The sequence below is a fragment of the Centropristis striata genome, chromosome 22, assembly GCF_030273125.1.
Source record: "Centropristis striata isolate RG_2023a ecotype Rhode Island chromosome 22, C.striata_1.0, whole genome shotgun sequence".
NCBI lineage: Eukaryota > Metazoa > Chordata > Actinopteri > Perciformes > Serranidae > Centropristis > Centropristis striata.
In genome coordinates this window covers 14,145,290-14,165,111 of record NC_081538.1, presented here as the reverse complement: position 1 = coordinate 14,165,111, position 19,822 = coordinate 14,145,290, and the positions used below count along the sequence as shown (strand labels likewise).

At 40.4% G+C, this 19,822-nt stretch overlaps 1 protein-coding gene across 1 annotated transcript in view; it reads left to right on the top strand.

The window, feature by feature from the left end:
- Positions 1-19,822, top strand: part of mpped1 (metallophosphoesterase domain containing 1) — a 135,013-nt gene that overhangs the window by 99,765 nt on the left and 15,426 nt on the right. The window contains exon 5 of the mRNA XM_059325471.1: positions 16,145-16,260. Within this exon, the coding sequence (XP_059181454.1) occupies positions 16,145-16,260 (116 nt within the window). The remainder of the gene's footprint in view (positions 1-16,144; positions 16,261-19,822) is intronic.

The following is a 19,822-nucleotide window of genomic DNA, read 5'->3' as shown; positions in this document are numbered from 1 at the left end:
GGATGCACACCTCCGTGCCATGCGCAAGCCACATACGAAATACGAGGTCAGTCTGACTAACGGTCAGAGAGATATGCCCTAGACACACATACACACACACACTCACACACACACACACACACACACACACACACACACACACACACACACACAGACGCTTTCTTGCTTTATACATAGATTATTAATTAATGCCATCATCTAAAGATCACAAGCTACTTATTTTTCCATCTCAGGATAACAAAGCTCATTTTGACTTCGATTCTGAAGACAACAAAAGGATCACATGATAGTTATGGAGAATTTGAAAATGAGTGCTGGTCCATTTGATCACACCTGATTTCAACCTCAACATCACTGTAATGAACAGTAGTCTGATCAGCACCACAGGGGCTGGACAGCTCCACTTCTGGAACCAGGATGAAATCATTTCTGTGGGTTAAATGTTGCAGGTACAGTGTCAAACTTGTCTTTGCTCAAAGACATTGATATTAATGAGAATAAAAACATCATGTTTATGTGGTTGGATGAGTTATGCTGATCAAGAATTGCCCTATTCTTCACTGGAAGGGTCAATAAAAAAAACTCCCGACACCTGTGTTAAACATCATTAGACATAGGACCAATAGGTTGGTTTCAGCACATTTAACAGCCAGTCGCTGAAAAGTAGACGGTAAAGCTTAGTAAAAAAGCTTCAGTTGTATTTGGTCCATGCTACAAATATCTTTGAGTTAAGAACAAAAAAGTTCCTCCGTAAATACCAGAAGTGAAGTTATTATGAGGATGACGTTGTGACATTTTGACTTTTCTTTTCACATGTGACTTGATCCCAGGTCTCCTGGGTTTGTTTTACAGAAGCGAAGGTGTTTGTACAAGCAGCAAAATACGTTTCACATTTACGTTTCAGACTGTCCTGTTTTGTCGCATAAATTCACAGAAAATGTATGTATAATGACGTGTGTACTAATTTTAGAACGCTCCCCGGTACCGTGGCCAGCGAATCGCTCAATTTGACAAAGGCTTATATGTGTAGTTATATGGTATGGTATTGACAAACAGTCTATTCTGTTGTTTAGGTTGGAGATCTGGTTGGCCAGAAGAGAGACTGCTTTCACACGCCAATTCCGCCTTGGTGTTGTTCATAATTAGTACGGCTACTAGAAGGCACCACTACTTGTTGATATAGCAACCCTTTGAAATAAAAATCAAAAAATCAAATCAAAATCACTTTATTTATCCCTGAGGGTAAATTCAGTTAGGCTGTTAGAATCTCTGTTAGAATGAGACGTAGGAGAGAAGGATCTTTTGTATCTCTCCGTCCTGTAACGGAGAGAGAGGAGCCGTCCACTGCTGTTTTTTGGTCCATAAAGGTTTTGTGTAGCGGATGATCTGGGTATTTCAGGATGGCCTCGGACATGTTGACAGGTCATCTCTCCACCACCTCCTCCAGTGTGTCCAACCTGGCTCCAACCACAGAACCAGCTCTTTAGACCAGTCTGTCCAACCGCCTTGCGTCTGATGCTGCCTCCCCAGCAGACTGCAGCATAAAACAACATACTACCACCACAGACTGATAAAACATCTGCAGCATCTTACTACACATGTCCAGAGATCTGAGCTTCAAAAAGAAAAAGAGGCGGCTCTGCCCCTTTTTGTAGAGAGCGTCAGTGTTTAGGGACCAGTCCAACTTATTATCCAGGTATGCACCTAGATACTTATAACTTGGCACCACCTCCATGTCCACCCCATAGGTATTCACTGGCTGAAGGGGGGGGGGGGGGGGGGGCTTGAACCTGTTGAAATCTCTGATCATTTCCTTAGTCTTTGAGGTGTTCAGTAGGAGATAGTTCTTGTGACTCCAGTCACTGAAGGCTTTTATCAGATCCCTATATTCAGATTCCTGTCTATTCCTGATACACGCCACAATAGCAGTGTCGTCGGAGTACTTCTGGATGTGGCAGGACTCAGAGTTGTATTTGATGTCCGCTGTGTACAGTGTGAACAGGAATGGAGCCAGAACAGTGCCTTGTGGAGCCCCAACCTGACATACTGTGGTCTTCCTGTCAGCTAATCTGTGATCCAGGAGATGAAGGAAAGATCCACTCCCATCTCTGTGAGCTTGTTTTTGAGTATGTTGGGTTGGATGGTGTTGAATGCGCTTGAAAAATCAAAGAACATGATTCTCACATAAGCACCAGTTTCCTCCAGATGAGCAAGGGCATGGTGAAACATATAGAGGACAGCATCGTTCACTCCAATGTGTTGTTTGGATGCAAACTTCAGGAAGGAGCTGATAACAACCTATTGGACCAACTAAAAGATGGAGCAGGCCCATACTTGCCCATAATAACTGCTGATGAAGCCCATTCCAGTGACATTCAATTGTGGTCCTCCAGACAGCATGAAACATGGCCAACACTTGCTGACATAAATGAACAATTCAACCGTGCCTTATTAACAAGATTAAAACAGAAGGAGGTATTCGGCAAACATTCTAAACAAAAGATCCATGAAGTAAATTGAAATAAATGTAAGTATAAACAATATTGAGAACATTTTGTGTAAGCCAAGGTGTTTGGTGTACTGTATGTTATAAGAATTATTATTGGAAGTGCCTTTTTCTTTAGAGGGTGACGGCGTTTTTGTGGCTTAAAAACGCAAAAATGTGAAACCACCCTCCAGAGTGGAAAACTGTAATCCGCTCCGCCGTAGCGGAGCCAGGACGCAAAACTCTGCTCAGATCTGCTCATGTCACGTACGCGTTTACGTCACATACATGCTCCAGTACAGGCAAATAAACAATCATGTGGGATTATTTCCATGCGTCGGACCTTCAAGCTGCTCTGGCAGCTCTAATAAACTTACAGGAGTCTTTCCACCAAATGTACAGGATATGTACAGATAGTATTACTGAACAGAGAAGGATCTGTAATTACCTCTATGACATTTTGGATGCACCAATAGGTTGGAGGCTAGTCTAGATCTAGTGGATGGTGGAGAACTTTGTGGAAGGAGTAGCTGATGAAAATGCGTGGCGTGAAAACTTCCACATGCCCAAAGATGCTCTTATCGCTTTAAATCAGGGATGGGCAACTGGAGGCCCGGAGGCCGCATACAGCCCTCACCCTCACTTGAAGTGGCCCTCAGTACAACTAATCTTAAAGCACAGTGTAAAAATGCACAAAATTACTTCTTGCAATTAATGTTCGTCTACTGTTCTTGCACTGAAAAAGAAAGAAATCACAGTAAGTGGTTATTTTTTATTTGTTTCAAACCTTTTGTATTCCTCTTTATACTGTTATACATGCATTTGAGCATGAAATATGTTAAGTTACTGCACTGTAAACATATTTAAAATTGCAGTTTCATCATATCTGGTTACGTGCACGGTCCTATATGTGGCCCTGTGCTAGTGCTGATGAAAAATTGTAGCCTGCTCCAGCATTTAAGTTGCCCATCCCTGCTTTAAGTGATGCCGCCTGGCATGCATACAATCGAATTCCACACACTTTAGCGTCACCGTCGTCTAAACGCGGAATAAAAAGTGAAGACACAACGCCACTTTTGCGTCTTCTGTTCAGACCGTCATCATGTAAACGTAGCCTAAAATACATTTTTTGTCAGGGATGGATGGAGTGAAGTGCTGCCACTGTGTGAGTGTGCTAACACACACACACTCACACAGTGACAGTGTTGTGCTGCAGGCGAGTCTCTGTCACATCTCTAATCCTCCTTATTGTCAGAGTCAGATATACTCTGCCATCCAGCACTGTCTTCCTCACTCCATCCCTTCTTCATTCCTCTCACCCATCATTATACCTTCACCCATAAGTACCCCACATCTTCTCTTATCAAATTAGAAATGTACCCTCCCGCTTACTATCCGTCTCTTTCACTCTCCCCCCTTCTTATTCAGTGCCTAAGTCTCTCGCCCTCTCTCTGTATCCCTGCTGTGAGTATCAGCCCACTGTGGCAGGCCGGCCCGTGTGTACCGGCCCACAATTCAACATCAAAGTGTGTGTGGGACTGGGGGAATAGAATAGCATGTGTCTGCAGTGGTTTTGAGTCATGTTAATAATTAAATTGAAGAACTGTGTCTTTGCAAAATATCAAACAAGTTGTTCACTCCGCGTCTCTCTAACTCTGCACCCCGCTGAGCTGAGTGGGCCGAGCGAGTCCAACTCTCACATGCTTGCCATGTACAACCAGGGGCTATGTGAGGCACGCATGCACATTTTGCCACACGCCTGTTTGTGTCCACGAGCGCCGGCGTGCCTATTGAGTTATAACTGTCAAATTTGCCGAAACGAGCACAGCTAATCCCATTGTGTGGGAGGGAAGAAGAGTGAGTCCGGGACAGTCTCTACTTTTCAGACATGCTGCTTTTAGCTTGTGTGAAAACTGTTGATGTTCTGCATGTCCAATTGAGAAGAGGACATTTTCTCTCATCTCTTGTTGCCGATTATTTTGCTTTTTGCCTTTAATATCATTGTCAGATCAGACGTGTGTTTTTAGGGCACAATAGCTCTGGTGCTGGCATTCTTCACTGTTGATTGCATTCAAGGCTGAACTGTTTCTACCTTTCATTTCAATGTCAAGCAGCTCTTATTAATAGCTGCAGCTCACAATGTAACTCCTGATCACCTGTGGCTGTCAGGAAGTTTAAACACAGACTTTTAGATAATACATTATCATATTATGAATTGGATCAATACTGCAGCTATCTGTTATGTAAGCTCAAATTCACCATACTCCTTTGACAAAAACAGTTGGTGGTCTGTGACTGAGGTGTTCTATGAGGTATACTAAAATTGAAACTTTTATATAATCCCTCTTCAAAGCCCCCTGACTCCTTGGACAAAAACATTAATTTTATCTTTCAGAACACAGTAGTTGCTGGTCTGTCACTGGTGAGCACACTGCAAAAAAAGTGTGTCTAAAAACAAGATAAAAACACTAAATCTAAGGGAAATGATCTTGCTGCATGGACAGATAATTTCACTTGACAAGATTTCTTAAATTAAGATGATTAAATCTAGAAATAAGCATGTTGAACACTTAAAAAAGGAATTAACTCTTAAAACAAGATACATTATCTAACACTTCTAAATCTAAAGTTTTTTTTTATCTTGGCAAGAAACAAATAATTGTCAGGTCACTCTGCTTGGGCCAGTTCATCGCTGCTTGCAGCTTTAATTTATCTTGTTTTAAGAGTTAATTTCTTATTTTAAGTGTTCAACATGCTTATAGATTTAATAATCTTAATTTAAGAAATCTTGTCAAGTGAAATTATCTGTCCATGCAGCAAGATCATTTCCCTCAGATTTAGTGTTTTTATCTTGTCTTTAGACGCACTTTTTTTGCAGTGTAACTCCTGTGTTCTACAAGATAAACAGTTTTTTCAATGGAGTTTGGTGGCTATGAAGAGAATATAGATAACATCTTATTTTTTCCCCTTTGGATGGCATGGTAAATCTGTGAAAATATTCAAAATACAATGATGTTTTGGGTGCCTTAAATACATGTGCCCCCGTCCACCATAACTAGTAAACATGGCAGGCTAGTGAAGGAAGATTATGAAAAGTAAAACAGAAGAGCTCTGAGCAGCAAAATGACTCTGCTGAGAGCTAATCCTCTCAATAAACATAATTGAAAACTAGATCTTAGTTGTATCAACAATACTAAAATACAGTGAAGTGGAGGCTGAGTAGTGAACGGAGCTGTGGCAGCAAACAAATGGGTGTGAGTTTATCAGCAGAGTAACAGTGAGTCAGTACGTTTACATGACACTTGAAAAAAAAAAGATTGCCTTAATCTATGCCTATCTATTGCCTTAAACTATAACTGGACAACTGAAGTGCATGTAAACGGAATAGGATTTTCGCAGGCATGCCAAGCCGGTCGCATTAGCCGGTCACATTAGCAGGTCACATTAGCCAGTCGCACATTAGCTGGTTGCATTAGCCGGTCTCATTAGCCAGTCGCATTAGCCAGTCGCACATTAGTCGGTCACAATCGCCGGTCACATTAGCTGATCGCACATTAGCCCGTCGCATTAGCTGGTCAAATTAGCAGGTTAAATTAGGAGGTCACATTAGCCAGTCGCATTAGCTGATCGCACATTAGCCGGTCACATTAGCTGGTCACATTAGCCGGTCAAATTAGCAGGTCACATTAGCCGGTCTCATTAGCTGATCGCACATTAGCCGGTCGCATTAGCCGGTCACATTTGCCGGTCAAATTAGCAGGTCACATTAGCTGGTCAAATTAGCAGGTCACATTAGCCAATCACATTAGCTGGTCACATTAGCCGGTCACATTAGCCAGTCGCCGGTCAGTAGCTATGGCACAAAGTGTCGAACTGCCGGAAAGGGCGCCATATATTACCCCCTTAAACGACGCATATCGCCACCCAGTGTTGAGGAGGAGGACACGTTCCAGTTGGTTATTCAATTTTCTCAGTTGTATGTAAACTGTGACGAGGACAGAAGTCCTATAAGATGCCAATATCGATTTCTAAGCATAGCTCGATTAAACTGTGCATGTAAACTCACTGTGTTCAAGCTCAAGTTCAAATTAATTATAGCCATTTCAACAATATAATAACATAAATTTGATAGGAATGTGCTTTGGTATGCTCACATATCTCACAATTAAAACACAACATACTCAAGACAAGAAGGCACATAAATAACAGGGAGAACAACACTAATATACATAGAAAATTGCATGGTAACAGAGAGAAGCAGCAGGTTCAGTAGTACAAAAAAGTGCAAAAAGAGGTAGGCCAGGTTATAATGGTCACTCTGTACACCTGCATGAATGTGCCTGGATCTTCAGCCACACAGCTGCTGAATGGGGCCGTGATTGCATCCTACATTACCCCTGCAAGCACCGTACTCCACTGACATGGCATGAAAAGCATAGGGAGGCAGTGAAGAAAGCCTGGCTTCCAGCCACGCTTCAGGAGTGAACTACAGAGTCGGCTTCTGAGGCCGACCGGCAGGCGGTCTCACCTGCCAGATGATTTAACAGAGGCTTCAGAGCCGACCTCCGCCAGAGCGGGGAAGTCCCAGGGGCCCCTGCCTCCCCTCTGTTCATTTTTAATTGAAACAGTTCCCTAGTGATGTTTCCTAATGAGGCGGGGCAAAGAGGTTGTGTGTGAGCAGATAGATGTCAGGCAGGGGGAAGTTTGGAAATAAAACTGTGGATAAAACACGCAGATATATAACCTGCATTTGCAAATAAGCATCACTGTGCGAGCCACATCACTTCACCAATGTGTGTGAGTTTAGCTTGTGTGTGTATGCAGACCGCTGCGCTTCACTCCCCCAACCTGCCTCCCAGGCTGTTATTAGGGTCGTTAAGTCATGAGTAGTTAATTAAATCTAGCAGAGGTGATCACGGTCGGGTGTTTTCCCTGCATCAGTGCATGTAATGATTAGCACGAGGCCTGCGGTACACATTAAGATGGACCTTGTTACAGTAATCCTCTTTAATTCTTATTTCTTTTTTTTTCTTACCATACAACCACACCGCCTCCTTATCCATCTCTTTTTTGTCAGTGTTTTTTTCTCTCCCGCCTACGTCTGGATCTCATTTGAAAAGTTTTGATATTGGTGCTGATACAACACCTGAGTTTCAGTACTGATACCAAAATTATACTTTTGTTTGATACCTTAGGTTTTCTTTTTGAAGAAAAACTGTTTTATATTCCTCAAACTGTCTGGCTTTATTCAGGTTTTTTCCATCTGTTGATATAAATCATTAAAAACAGCTCACAAATACATAAATATATTTCTTTCAAACGCTCAGCAATTTCCTTAAACTGCTGAAGTTTTTAACTTGCATTGGAAAAACACTTAATAATCAGCTGCTGCTAGTGCTTGTGCATCAAAAAAAATCCATACAGTGTCTTTTAGCACAACTGAACTCTGAACTTGAAACTCTGAAATGAAAACACGCCTTGGAAGGATCACAGTTCTAACAGATAACGCAAAAGCTGCTAAAATAAATTAAAAACAAACACATGAAGATGCAAAATGACAACAAAGACACACAAAATGGTGTTTGAGTGTCATATTCCCACAGGTGTCCTTTTTTTTAAATAATCCTCCCATGATAACTTCCTAAAGCCAACAATGGCAACAATATGTCAATCATGTGTTAACAGCTTGTTGTACTGGGAATATTGTAATGTGTGTGATTTGAGGTTATCATCCTCCAGTATACAAGGGGCCTCCTCCACCTTCTAGTAGGTCCAGGGGCGTTATCAGCCCATTCAATAGGCTGTGATATGAATTGGAACAAAGGACATATTTGTTACATTTCGTCACATACGCGACGTATTAAACACGGGAGATGCAACTGTGGCCGCCATCGATAACTGTGCACAACGTCAGCAGCTGATCATAAACAAAGCATCATGGCTAATTATGCACAGCGTCTCCGCTGATCATAAATATAGTGATTTTGAATTAACCGGCATCACTAACTGTGCACAGAGTGTCCAGTGCTTGTTGTAAACAAACAGAGATCGCTAAGTGAACACCACCTGCAGCAGCAGCACATACACACTGTACTGCTACAGAGCTAACTGCTAGCCTATTAGCAATTTGCAGACTGGACGCTAAGGGGTTAACATCCCCTCCGGCTCTGTGACTGCAGCTGAGAGAGACTGCGGCAGGAGGACTGGGCCGCTTCGACTCGTTCTTACTCTTCTTAATGAGCCTCCTGTCCCCGAGTCTCCAAAAGTCTCCAATAACACCAGAAAAAGTCACTGGATTTGTCGCCAGTCGCTTTCTTGAAAAATAGTCACTGAAGGGGTCTGAAAAGTCGTTAAATATAGCAACACTGCTTCGCCAGCTTTCATAAATGGCATGTGTTGTTGTCACGTAGAGAACTACGTCACATCCTACTTAGCAATCTATCCAATCAGTAACCAGGCTTTTTTCAGGGGAGAAAAACAGCCCTGCTGTTCAACAAGAACAAAAAAAGTCCCGACAAAAGTCCGCTCCGGACGGCTCATATTCAAATTAGGGGCCTTTCGGCGAGTGAGACCCGCCTCATTCTGGGTATTGGGCTGTAGTGGAAACAGCCTTATAGGGTCATATTTTGGGGCTTAGGGTTATTACAAGACAGTTATTGTTACCTTCCAACCTGTTGTGGCTGAAGTAATTATTGGCAATGAATCACCAATATTCAAGTCATTTTAAAGGTGATTTATACAGACCACAATGTTTTTACCTAAATCTAAGCACATACTTTCTACTGTCTAAACCTAAACTCTAGTTTTGGTGCATAAACTTTACAAAACTGGAATGAAATGTAACAAAAGAGCCTACTTGTAGGTAGACTGGGCCCCTTCGAACCCATATCTACAAGGATGATACTAGCTGATAACACCCATTCGTGATAACATTCAAAATGGGTGGCCAGTGTCTGGTACTTGAAAATACACAGTGCTACAGATACATTTTCATAGGTATTCAAAAAGTGCTATAGCTTTATACCCAGTTCTTCTCCCTGCTGGACTTCAGAATACCTTCAGATTTGATGTGGTTTTTAAAAATTCCCTCTCAAACACAGAAGGCAGCCTCTCAGAGAGCCGGCTGCTCTCCTGGCGGCAGGTCCTCTCCCCTTAACGAGGAGAGAGATGGAGTAATATGTCAAGGAGACATACATGGAAGGAGGAGGAGAGGGGAAATGGACAGAGAGATGTGATGAGGGGGAGAGATGAAGAAGAGAGAGAAGGAGGGGAAGGAGAAAGAGAGAGGCAGACATGGGTGCTTGGCAGCCCTCGGCAGAGGCACTCAATGATTCATGGACTTACTCCAGTGATATCAGTGGGCCTCCGTTAGTAACACACACACACCCAAATACACACGCAAACTGAAAAACTTAAGCAAAAAGCTGTGCATAGCCCTGTTTGTGCTAAATCCTTAAATGCATTTTAGATTGAGTTTGACTTTTCCGCTTGTCCTTAAAAAGAGGTGAAGCCTCTAACTTTTAGTGTGTGTGTGTGTGTGTGTGTGTTTGTGGGGGGGGGGGGGGGGGGGGGGGGGGGATAATAATAATGGTTTGAACGCTGTTGTTTCCTCCGAGTGTGTTGCCTGAAGATGTGCCGGGGGAATTGAGCGCTATAACACAAACATCTGTTTTCTCCTTTTTTAAAACCCATAACAAATACCAGCTCGGCACATTAACATTATCTTTAATATGCTCAACGCTTCGCCCCGCTCTCCTCCTCCACGTTAACACAAATCACTTGTACCATTGTAATCCCTTACCTGATAAAAACATCATAATTCTGAAGCAGGGATATTATCCGTGGAATTACATTCAGTTAGTCTCGGGTTTGCTCAGCAAACACAGGAGTGGCTCTCTCACAGAGAGAAGCGATGGTCAATTCCTTGCGAGAGATAATCTCTTTTTAGCAACTGTGATGGAGACGCCCACAGTCGGCATCGAGACGTTTTCCTGGCACGGTGGGCACCATGAAGAGGTTTGCTGCAAAATGAGATAGAAACCATTTGACAAAGAGTGACGCCTTCGCTTACAGAATGATTGATGTCGCAAAATTAAAGAAGCTGCGGCACTTTCTAAAGGATACTGTAATCCTCGGCTGACAAAATGATAGACTGGATCAGCACTGTTTTAGACAAACCGGAGGTTTTTCCTTTCCAAAAATTGGGTACACAGCCTCTATAAAGATGAAAAAGGAAGTTTTTAATTTGAAAGTATATTTTCAGAAGTTTTGACAGGAACTCAAAAGCAACATTGATCAATCACAGATTGCGTGTGCTTGCATTAAAGACTGTTTTATCCCATTAAGTACAAGTAAGTACTGCCAACCAGTTTCCCAACTAGCTTTTAGATGGATTTCCAATCTTCCAGCCAACAACTGGTTCAACTCATTTAAGTTCTTTTATGAAAAGCAGCTTTCAAAGTCAGAGACTTATAGCAGATAGTGAATGCATCACAGTTATCAAGTAGGATAAATCCTGAGACAGTCTTTGTAATTTTGTCTTGCTCTTGACATGATAAATAACGCAACATCTGATACATTTCCGTCCATCCATCCATCCATCCATCCATCTTTTCAACAGTCCTTTCAACTGTCCATCCATCCATCCATCAATCCATCCATCCATCCATCCATCCATCCATCCATCCATTTGCCATTAAAATAACCATTTGTTTATCAATTTTTCTCACCACATGTTACCTTGAATTCTTAAACGTTTTTCACGACTGCCTCCACAGTGAACAAAAAAACAGAAACCATCCATCCATCCATCCATCTATCTTTTCAACCGTCCTTTCAACCATCCATCCATCCTTGCGTCCGTCCGTCCACCCATTCATCCGTCTGTTCATCCATCCATCCATCCTTCCGTCCGTCCGTCCACCCATTCATCCGTCTGTTCATCCATCCATCCATCCATCCCTCCAAGCATCTTACTTCATTCTGTCTTCATGTTTTTTTCTCTTTGCTCCTTTATGACTGTCATATGTTATATAAACTGTAAATATCTATAAATATGAATCCGTCTATTAGATGTTATTGGAGGAAACCTCTTTACTGTCTCTAACTCCTTTGCCCTCTCTTCATCCCTCCATACACACTGAGAGAATGGGGAGCATCAACTGCACCGCCGAGCTCATTTCATTTTAATTGAGACGTCCATGTGAAGATGGACATGAATATTACATTCCACAGGACCTATTAATATGCTAAGGCCAGTCTAAATGTTTTAATATTCGCATTGTAAATTATTGAAATTGTGTTCATGGGCAGCATCAGATCATTCGTCAGAAATGTTTAGTCTCTGATGTTCAGGAAGTGATGGAATTTTAATCGTGTGCACTCCAGCTGAAATAGGACGTTATTTCCCATGATGCACTGCCCCATGTGCTTGACCAGCCCTCCCTCCACAGGTGACCCAGAGTCCCCATTTTTAGCTTTCTTAATTAGAGAAAAGGACAAGGAGACAGTGTGTGTGACAGGTATTTCTTCCTTTCTTCAGGCCTGTCTTTTTGTCTCCACATCTGTCTCTAAAGTCCCCAAGCATGTAACACACACACACACACACTCCGGAAATTATTCTAAAAAATCCTCATCTGATGTTTCACTGAGCACAGACGCGTCGGGCAGCGGCCTCGGTGATAAAGTTGGCGTTTCGAGTGACTGCACTTGGCAATTTAAAAAAAGCCAGTTGCGCGGCGGCAGCAAACGTCGTCGCCTGCGGTTGCACACACACACACACACGTGCGGCGTGTTGGAGAGGAAGATGGATCGGAGTACAGATTGTAAGTGACATGTTAATTTCTTCTCCGTCACTCACGACCGAGGCGTCCGTTATCAAAGTAAAGGGACACGAGCCCCAGCCATCAAGGCTCTCCTGTTCTTCTACTCTTCTTCTCTCATTCCCCCCCTTTTCTTCCCTCGTCTTCCTGTCGTGGAGCGTTCCAGGGCTGACTGTGATCAAGGAGATGTTTAATGTAGCTTTCAGACCCCCACACTACGCCCCACTCCCCTCCAGCCTGGGATGTGTTTGATTCCTCCCCTCATCCTCCACTAGATGACTGCTCTTCATATGCCCCCTGGCAGCTTCTCATCTTGAAGGTCAAACTACATGTTTAGACACCAAAAGGAAAAAGACTGACACTTGTTTGTGTAGGGTGCAAAAAGAGGAGTGAGATGTGATGCTAGATTTATGATCTTTGCTTTCCATCTCATGTTCCTTTTGTTTTAATGCTTCCGCTGGCAACAACTGTGGCCGGAGGCATTATGTAGTCATGTTGTCGGTCCATCCCATGCCTTATTTCAGCAACACCTTGAGGGAATTACTTTGAATTTAGTGCAAATGTCCACTTAGACTCAAGGATGAATGTCTCAGCAACACCTTGAGGGAATTTGTTTAAATTTGTCACAAATGTCCACTTAAACTCAAGGAGAAATGTCTCAGCAACACCTTGAGGGAATTACTTTGAATTTAGTGCAAATGTCCACTTAGACTCAAGGATGAAAGTCTCAGCAACACCTTGAGGGAATTTGCTTAAATTTGGCACAAATGTCCACTTGGACTCAAAGATGAACTGATTAGATTTTGTTGGTCAAAGGTCAAGGTCAGCCACAGCTGTCCCATTGTTGTAAATGCGATATCTCAGCCACGCCTTGAGAGAATATATTTCAATTTAGCACAAATATACACTTAGACTCAAGGATTAACTGATTAGAGATTGGTGGTCAAAGGTCAAGGTGACCTCATGTATGTCCCATTCTTGTGGCCACGATATCTCCGCAACATCTTTAGGGAATTTGTTTACATTTGGCACAAATGTCCACTTGGACTCAAAGATGAACTCATTAGAGTTTGGAGGTCAAAGGTCACTTCACATCCATCCCATTCTTGTGGACATGCTATCTCAGTAACGTCTTAAAGGAACTTCTTTGAATTTAGCACAAATATCCACTTGGACTCAAAGATGTACTGATTAGAGCTTGGAGGTCAAAGGTCAAGGTGACCTCACATCTGTCCAATTCTTGTGAACACAATATCTCAGCAACGCCTTGAGGGAATTTCTTCAACTTTGCCACAAATGTCCACTTGGACTCAAAGATGAACTCATTAGAGTTGGAGGTCAAAGGTCACCTCACATCCATCCCATTCTTGTGAACATGCTATCTCAGTAACGTCTTAAAGGAACTGCGTTGAATTTAGCAAAAATATCCACTTGGACTCAAAGATGTACTGATTAGAGTTTGGAAGTCAAAGGTCAAGGTGACCTCACATCTGTCCAATTCTTGTGAACACAATATCTCAGCAACGCCTTGAGGGAATTTCTTCAACTTTGGCACAAATGTCCACTTGGCCTCAAAGATTAACTCATTAGAGTTTGGATGTCAAAGGTCACCTCACATCCCCCCGTTCTTTTGAACATGCTATCTCAGTAACACCTTGAAGGAATTTCTTTGAATTTAGCAAAAATATCCACTTGGACTCAAAGATGTACTGATTAGAGCTGGTGGTCAAAGGTTAAAAATGAAGGTCACTGTGACCTCATGAATGCTATATCTCAGGAATATCTTAAGGGATTTTCTTCAAATTTGGAATAAATGTCTTAGACTCAAAGATGAACGGGTTAGATTTTCTTGGTCAAAGGTCATGGTCACTGTGACCTCAAATTTATTTATTTTTTGGCATAATTTAAGAATTCAAACACTCATTTTAACATTAATGTCTAACAGGATAAAGTGGTAAATTGATTCTTTATTTTCCTGTTTTCATTTTTAGAATTGGTTCACAATATATAACGTTGTATGTATACACTCCTGATCAAAATCTTAAGACCAGAGGAAAAATTTCAAATATTCGCATTTCGCGTTAGTGGAACATAACCAGGTTGTAAGTAGAGCCTTGAAACGCAAAAAGAATAAACAGGAGAAAGAGACAAAAAAAAGAGTAGGCAATTTATTGAAAACTGTATTTAAACTCAGACAGGCTGTTCAGCAGCTGCCATATTGTTTATTCCTGAATTTCTCCTTCTAATATTGGTATTGGTCTCAAAAATGTCATATTTCTCTGACTGTTATTCGTTTTTCTTTTCTATTTTTCCAGTGCAATTCAACAGTATAAAAAAGTTATTTTGTCCACAGCCTGTGCCAATTATAAATGATTCACCTCTCACATACACACTCCTCCCCACATAGAGAAGGTCGATTATCATTCCAGGTGTCAGTGAATTTTTCTCCTCCAAAATCGTTTCAGCATTTATTCTGAAAAATCTTGTATCAGTCACACTGTATACAGTTTTTCTTCTCTATCTTTCTTGTGCAACGCTACACACCATGTTTGTATTGCAATTATGGGTGCAGTTGATCTATTACGGACATATCCGTAAAATGTTTACAGTGCCTTTTTAATTTATTTGTATTTTAGTGTTGTTTTGTCACTGAATTCTTTTTTTAATTTTCTTTGTGACCCTCAAGCTGCTGTAACAAGTGAATTTATCTCATCTTATCTTTTCTTATCTTATCTTATCAAACATTTTGGCATTTTACACCTTGGTTATTGGTTTGTTTGCTAAGTTGTTTTTTTTAATTTCTGTATTTCTCCATCTGTACTGATCATTTTCACCCTCTGGAGTCACCAAAAGCACCAAAGACTTCTTCATGACATCCAGACTAGAACACAAAGCAGCGTGGAGCCCTACTGTAAATTTACCTCTAAAGTTCTGGCTGTAAACTCCATGAGGCCAGTTTCAGTTTGATGATGATATACCAAGTAAAACTGAAGACAAGTCAAATATATTTGAATAAAATTATAGAACTGGATGTAACCCTCTTATGTTATATTTGACACCTTTGTTCACATTTGCAACATTTAAAATTCTTTATTGAGCATGATGTTTTGAAAGTAAAAAAACGATTCAAAATCACATTTTATATTGGACTAAAGGACTAAAAAAAGACACAAAATGACAAAAAAAAGACACAAAATGACCTACGAAGACACAAAATGACTAAGAAATACACAAAATGACCAAAATTGTTACGCTAAACACACAAGACACAAATAAAATAGAGTCACACTAGAATAAAAACCAGAGTTGGATGACAGGATCACACACAATCACAAGATCACATTTATGAACAGTTTTTCTTTGTTTCTTTTTGGTTCAAAATGTTGATCCAGTAAGTCAGAATAAAAAATCAATTATTATTAGGTCATATAGGTGAGATTGTGCTGAAAAAAAAAAATACCAACATGGCATTTAAACATTTTTAAGTGGCAGGATGAAAAGGATTCAAAATTGACTAAATAGCCCAAAACTCCATAGAGTTAAACTGCATTTGTGCTCTGGATTTCTGGATTATGCTTTGGTTTGAGATTGAGTTCACATTAGGAATGTTTACTACAGCCTGATGGTTGGGATTACTTTATATGGCAGTGTAATGCATGTTGTGTGTTTGGTTCCATTCTCTTATTAGTGTAAAGGACAGTAGAGAGAGACATCTGATTCAAAAGATTCACAACATCCCACATGGTGTGTTATCTGGACTTTTGACAGTGAGTGTACCAACTAAACATCAGTTTGTCTTTCTTCCTTTCTGTGTGTGTGTGTGTGTGTGTGTGTGCAGGCAGCCCTGGTACTACGGTTGGGGCTTTAACCTGCCGCGGGGTCAGGCTCTGCTGGACAAGTGGAACCAGATCCCTGACAACACAGACATCCTGGTCACACACTGCCCCCCACTGGGTGAGACACACATTACAGCACACACACACACACGCACACGCACTCAAATCTGTACATATAACAAGTAAGTGCAGCAGTACAAAATGTTGAACTTGACTACACAAACAGAAACAGAAATTAAATTCAATATACAAAATATATCTAAAAAAGATACAATAACAAATAAATGCTCACAATATTGTTGTTTACAATCACTGAAAGTGATCATTCCCTCCACACTGAAACAAGGTGTGTCTAAAAACAAGATAAAACACTAAATCTTAGGGAAATTATTTATTTATTATTACTTGCTGCATGAACAGATAATTTCACTTGACAAGATTTCTTAAATTAAGATTGTTAAATCTAGAAATAAGCATGTTGAACTCTTAAAATAAGAAATGAACTATTCAAACAAGGTAAATGATCTAACACTTCTAAATCTAAAGGTTTTTTTTTTTTATCTTGGTAGGAAAAAAACAATTTGCAGTGCACTGCTTATGCTTATTTCTAGACTTAAGTCAAGTGAAATTATCTGTCCATGCAGTAAGATAATTTCCCTCAGATTTAGTGTTTTTATCTTGTTTTTAGACACACCTTTTTTGCAGTGCAATGTCATGGGTCATGTTGCAATAACAATATGTTTCTCATCAGCATGACCTGACCTGATGTCTGTTCCTCTTTTGAATGCATATACAACAAGAAACGTTCAGAGAGCAGATCTCTGCCAGGAAACTCCTGCACAGCCCAGCTCTGATCCATGCACACTCTGCTCATAAAACAAGCATTTAAAAGTAAACACAAAAATTAATTTGCTTGTCATCTTGCAGACAGACCTGACAAAGTATGAACTTTCTACATATCAGCATCATGAAGTGGTGATTTCAGCATCCTTTTGATCTGATTATTGCAATGACATCACAGCAAAATCAGATTATTCTACATACATACTGCTGTATCAGTGATAGTCAGAATAACCCTGAATGTCCTGAACACTGCTCAGAAAACGAGAATTTTAAAAGTTGTTTGCTTTTCGTCTCGCAGGCAACCCTGAAAAAGTATGAATTCAGACTTTTTACACATCAGCATAATGATGTAGTTATTTTAGCATACTTTTGATTCATTTATTGGGATAAAGTCACAGTAAAATCAGTTTATTTGGGGTTTATACCAATGTACTAGTCTAGTACTAGACCCTCTGGGGTCTATGATCGTGCCGTCCTAATCGGATCATGTGACGTTTAACAATCAAACTAGGTCAAATGGAGCGCTGCTATCAACTTCACTCCAAAGTACAGACTTGAAACTTTCTCCCAATTTTTGTTTGACATTCCTAGGTCATGTAAAACCAAAGATATGATAGTTTTAATTTGATAGTACAGAAATATATGAGCGTTGGTGTAGCTCTCTGTGTAGTTTTGCACATAGTTTGTTTTGAAGAGTTGCAGCTAACAAGGGGGAAAAAGCCTTGTAGAACCTGATAATGTAATAAATTCCCTATAATGTAATAACCCCGATAATGTAATAAAAATCTGCACTTGAGTCCATTGAAAATGTAATAAAACCTGATAATGTAATAACTTCCTGATAATGTAATAAAGTGCATTTCCCAATAATGTAATACACGTTTTACCAATAATGTAATAAAGTATAACATTAATGGGAGATTATTACATTATCAGGTTAGCCTTCATTTCGCAAGTGCTGATAATGTAATAATTCCCCAATATTGTAATAATTTAACAACAGACCACCCATTACTTGGGTTCAAGTGGTGATACTGTGTAGGCAACACTAGCTCAAGAGCTCTAGCGCCACCAACAGGTCAAAGTTGAATCTTTATTAACTTTTGACCCGTTCATCTGTTTTTCACAAACACACGAATGCATTCAACAGCTTCTTGAAATCTAAAGGTGCTTGGTGTTATACTTTATTACATTTTTGGTAAAAAAAAAAAAAATGTATTACATTATTGGGAATTGCACTTACATTTTCAATGGACTCAAGTGCAGATTTTTATTACATTGTTGGGGTTATTACATTATCGGAAATGTATTACATTATCAGGTTCTACAAGCCCCTAAAATATATATGTTTTTATGGGACTTTTTTGTATATAGCTTTATTTTTTAAAATTTGTACTCTTTTATGTGTTCATATTTGTATCCTATAGTTATTTTTTCAAGTTCCAAAACAGTTCATTGAGCATATTTGTGTTTTCTATTGTAGTAAATAATATAATTTTTCAACTTGGATTTCATGATTTTTGGGCTCAATATGTTGATCAAGTAGGTTAAAGTGAAAAAATAATTCATATCATAGGTGGAGAAAAAATGGATACCGAATGTGGGTATAGTAAAAAAAATTTTATGTGGTACATCAAGGGCAAAATTAAAAGTATTAAAAAATGGCCAAAATAGGCTCAGACCCCAGAGGGTTAATCCTGACATGATGGCGTTGGGTTTTGTGACATATCTATCTTCCACAACATCATATATGATGATAAATATGATAAATACACTGAATGCAGTCAGCATGAAAAAGTAAATATGGCCCTTAAATTTATTTATTCATTTTACCTACTCATTCATTAATTGATTGATTGAAAATTAGTCACATTTAAATATATTGATTCTAGAAATACTGGCAGGAGCCTATAAAATATCCATCATGTTTTATATATTTTTTTAGATTTTAAACAACACAGTGATGACAGTGAGACAGTGGACTTTAATGGGAGAAATTGCAGTCAAAGTGATCGCCTTTCAGCTTCTACACACACACGCGCACATACACACAAACAAGATTTTGAACAAACACAGATGCTGGCTCACAAGCTAACTGACAACCCGTACGCATGTCTCTGTCTCACACACACAAACACACACACACACACACACACACACACAGATGCTCGTGCGCACACACTCCTCTCTTTCTCTTTCTCTCTGACTCTCGCTCTCCCACACACACTTTCACACCTCATCTCCCGCTGCAGCTGTGGTGTTCAGACGAGTGTGTGTGATTGATTTCTGTGTCTGCGTCTCGGCTGCGAACACGGCCGTTTATTTTCCATTCAGCTTAGCGAAGTGTCTCCAGCTATCTGCTCGTAAGCCACCGGCATATGGAGCAGCTACAGCAGGCTACTAGTGCATGAGACACACACACACACACACACACACACGCACACACACACACACACACACACACACACACTCAGAACAACACTGGAGGGGATGGCATGAGAAAGAAAAAGGGGATAGAAAACAAAAGTGTGGGCACAAAAATGGATTCTTTAAAAAGCTAAAGGTTAAGAAAAGACATCCTTTTTCGAAATATTTTTTACAAAAGAGTGTGAAACGAATGATGGCCGAGAAGGTGATGGAACAAGGAGTGTGAGCAAGACGTTGTTTCGCACTGCAGCAAAAAGCTCCCGTCTTTTATGAGGCGCGATAAAACGGCAGATCGGCAGCTAGAGAGGAAAAATATGGCCTCTTTATCTGGCTGTGAGGAAGAAGTTAACAGCAGAGAGAGAAAGAGAGAAAGTGAGACAAAAAGAGGAAAACAGGCTCAGTGCCCAAAG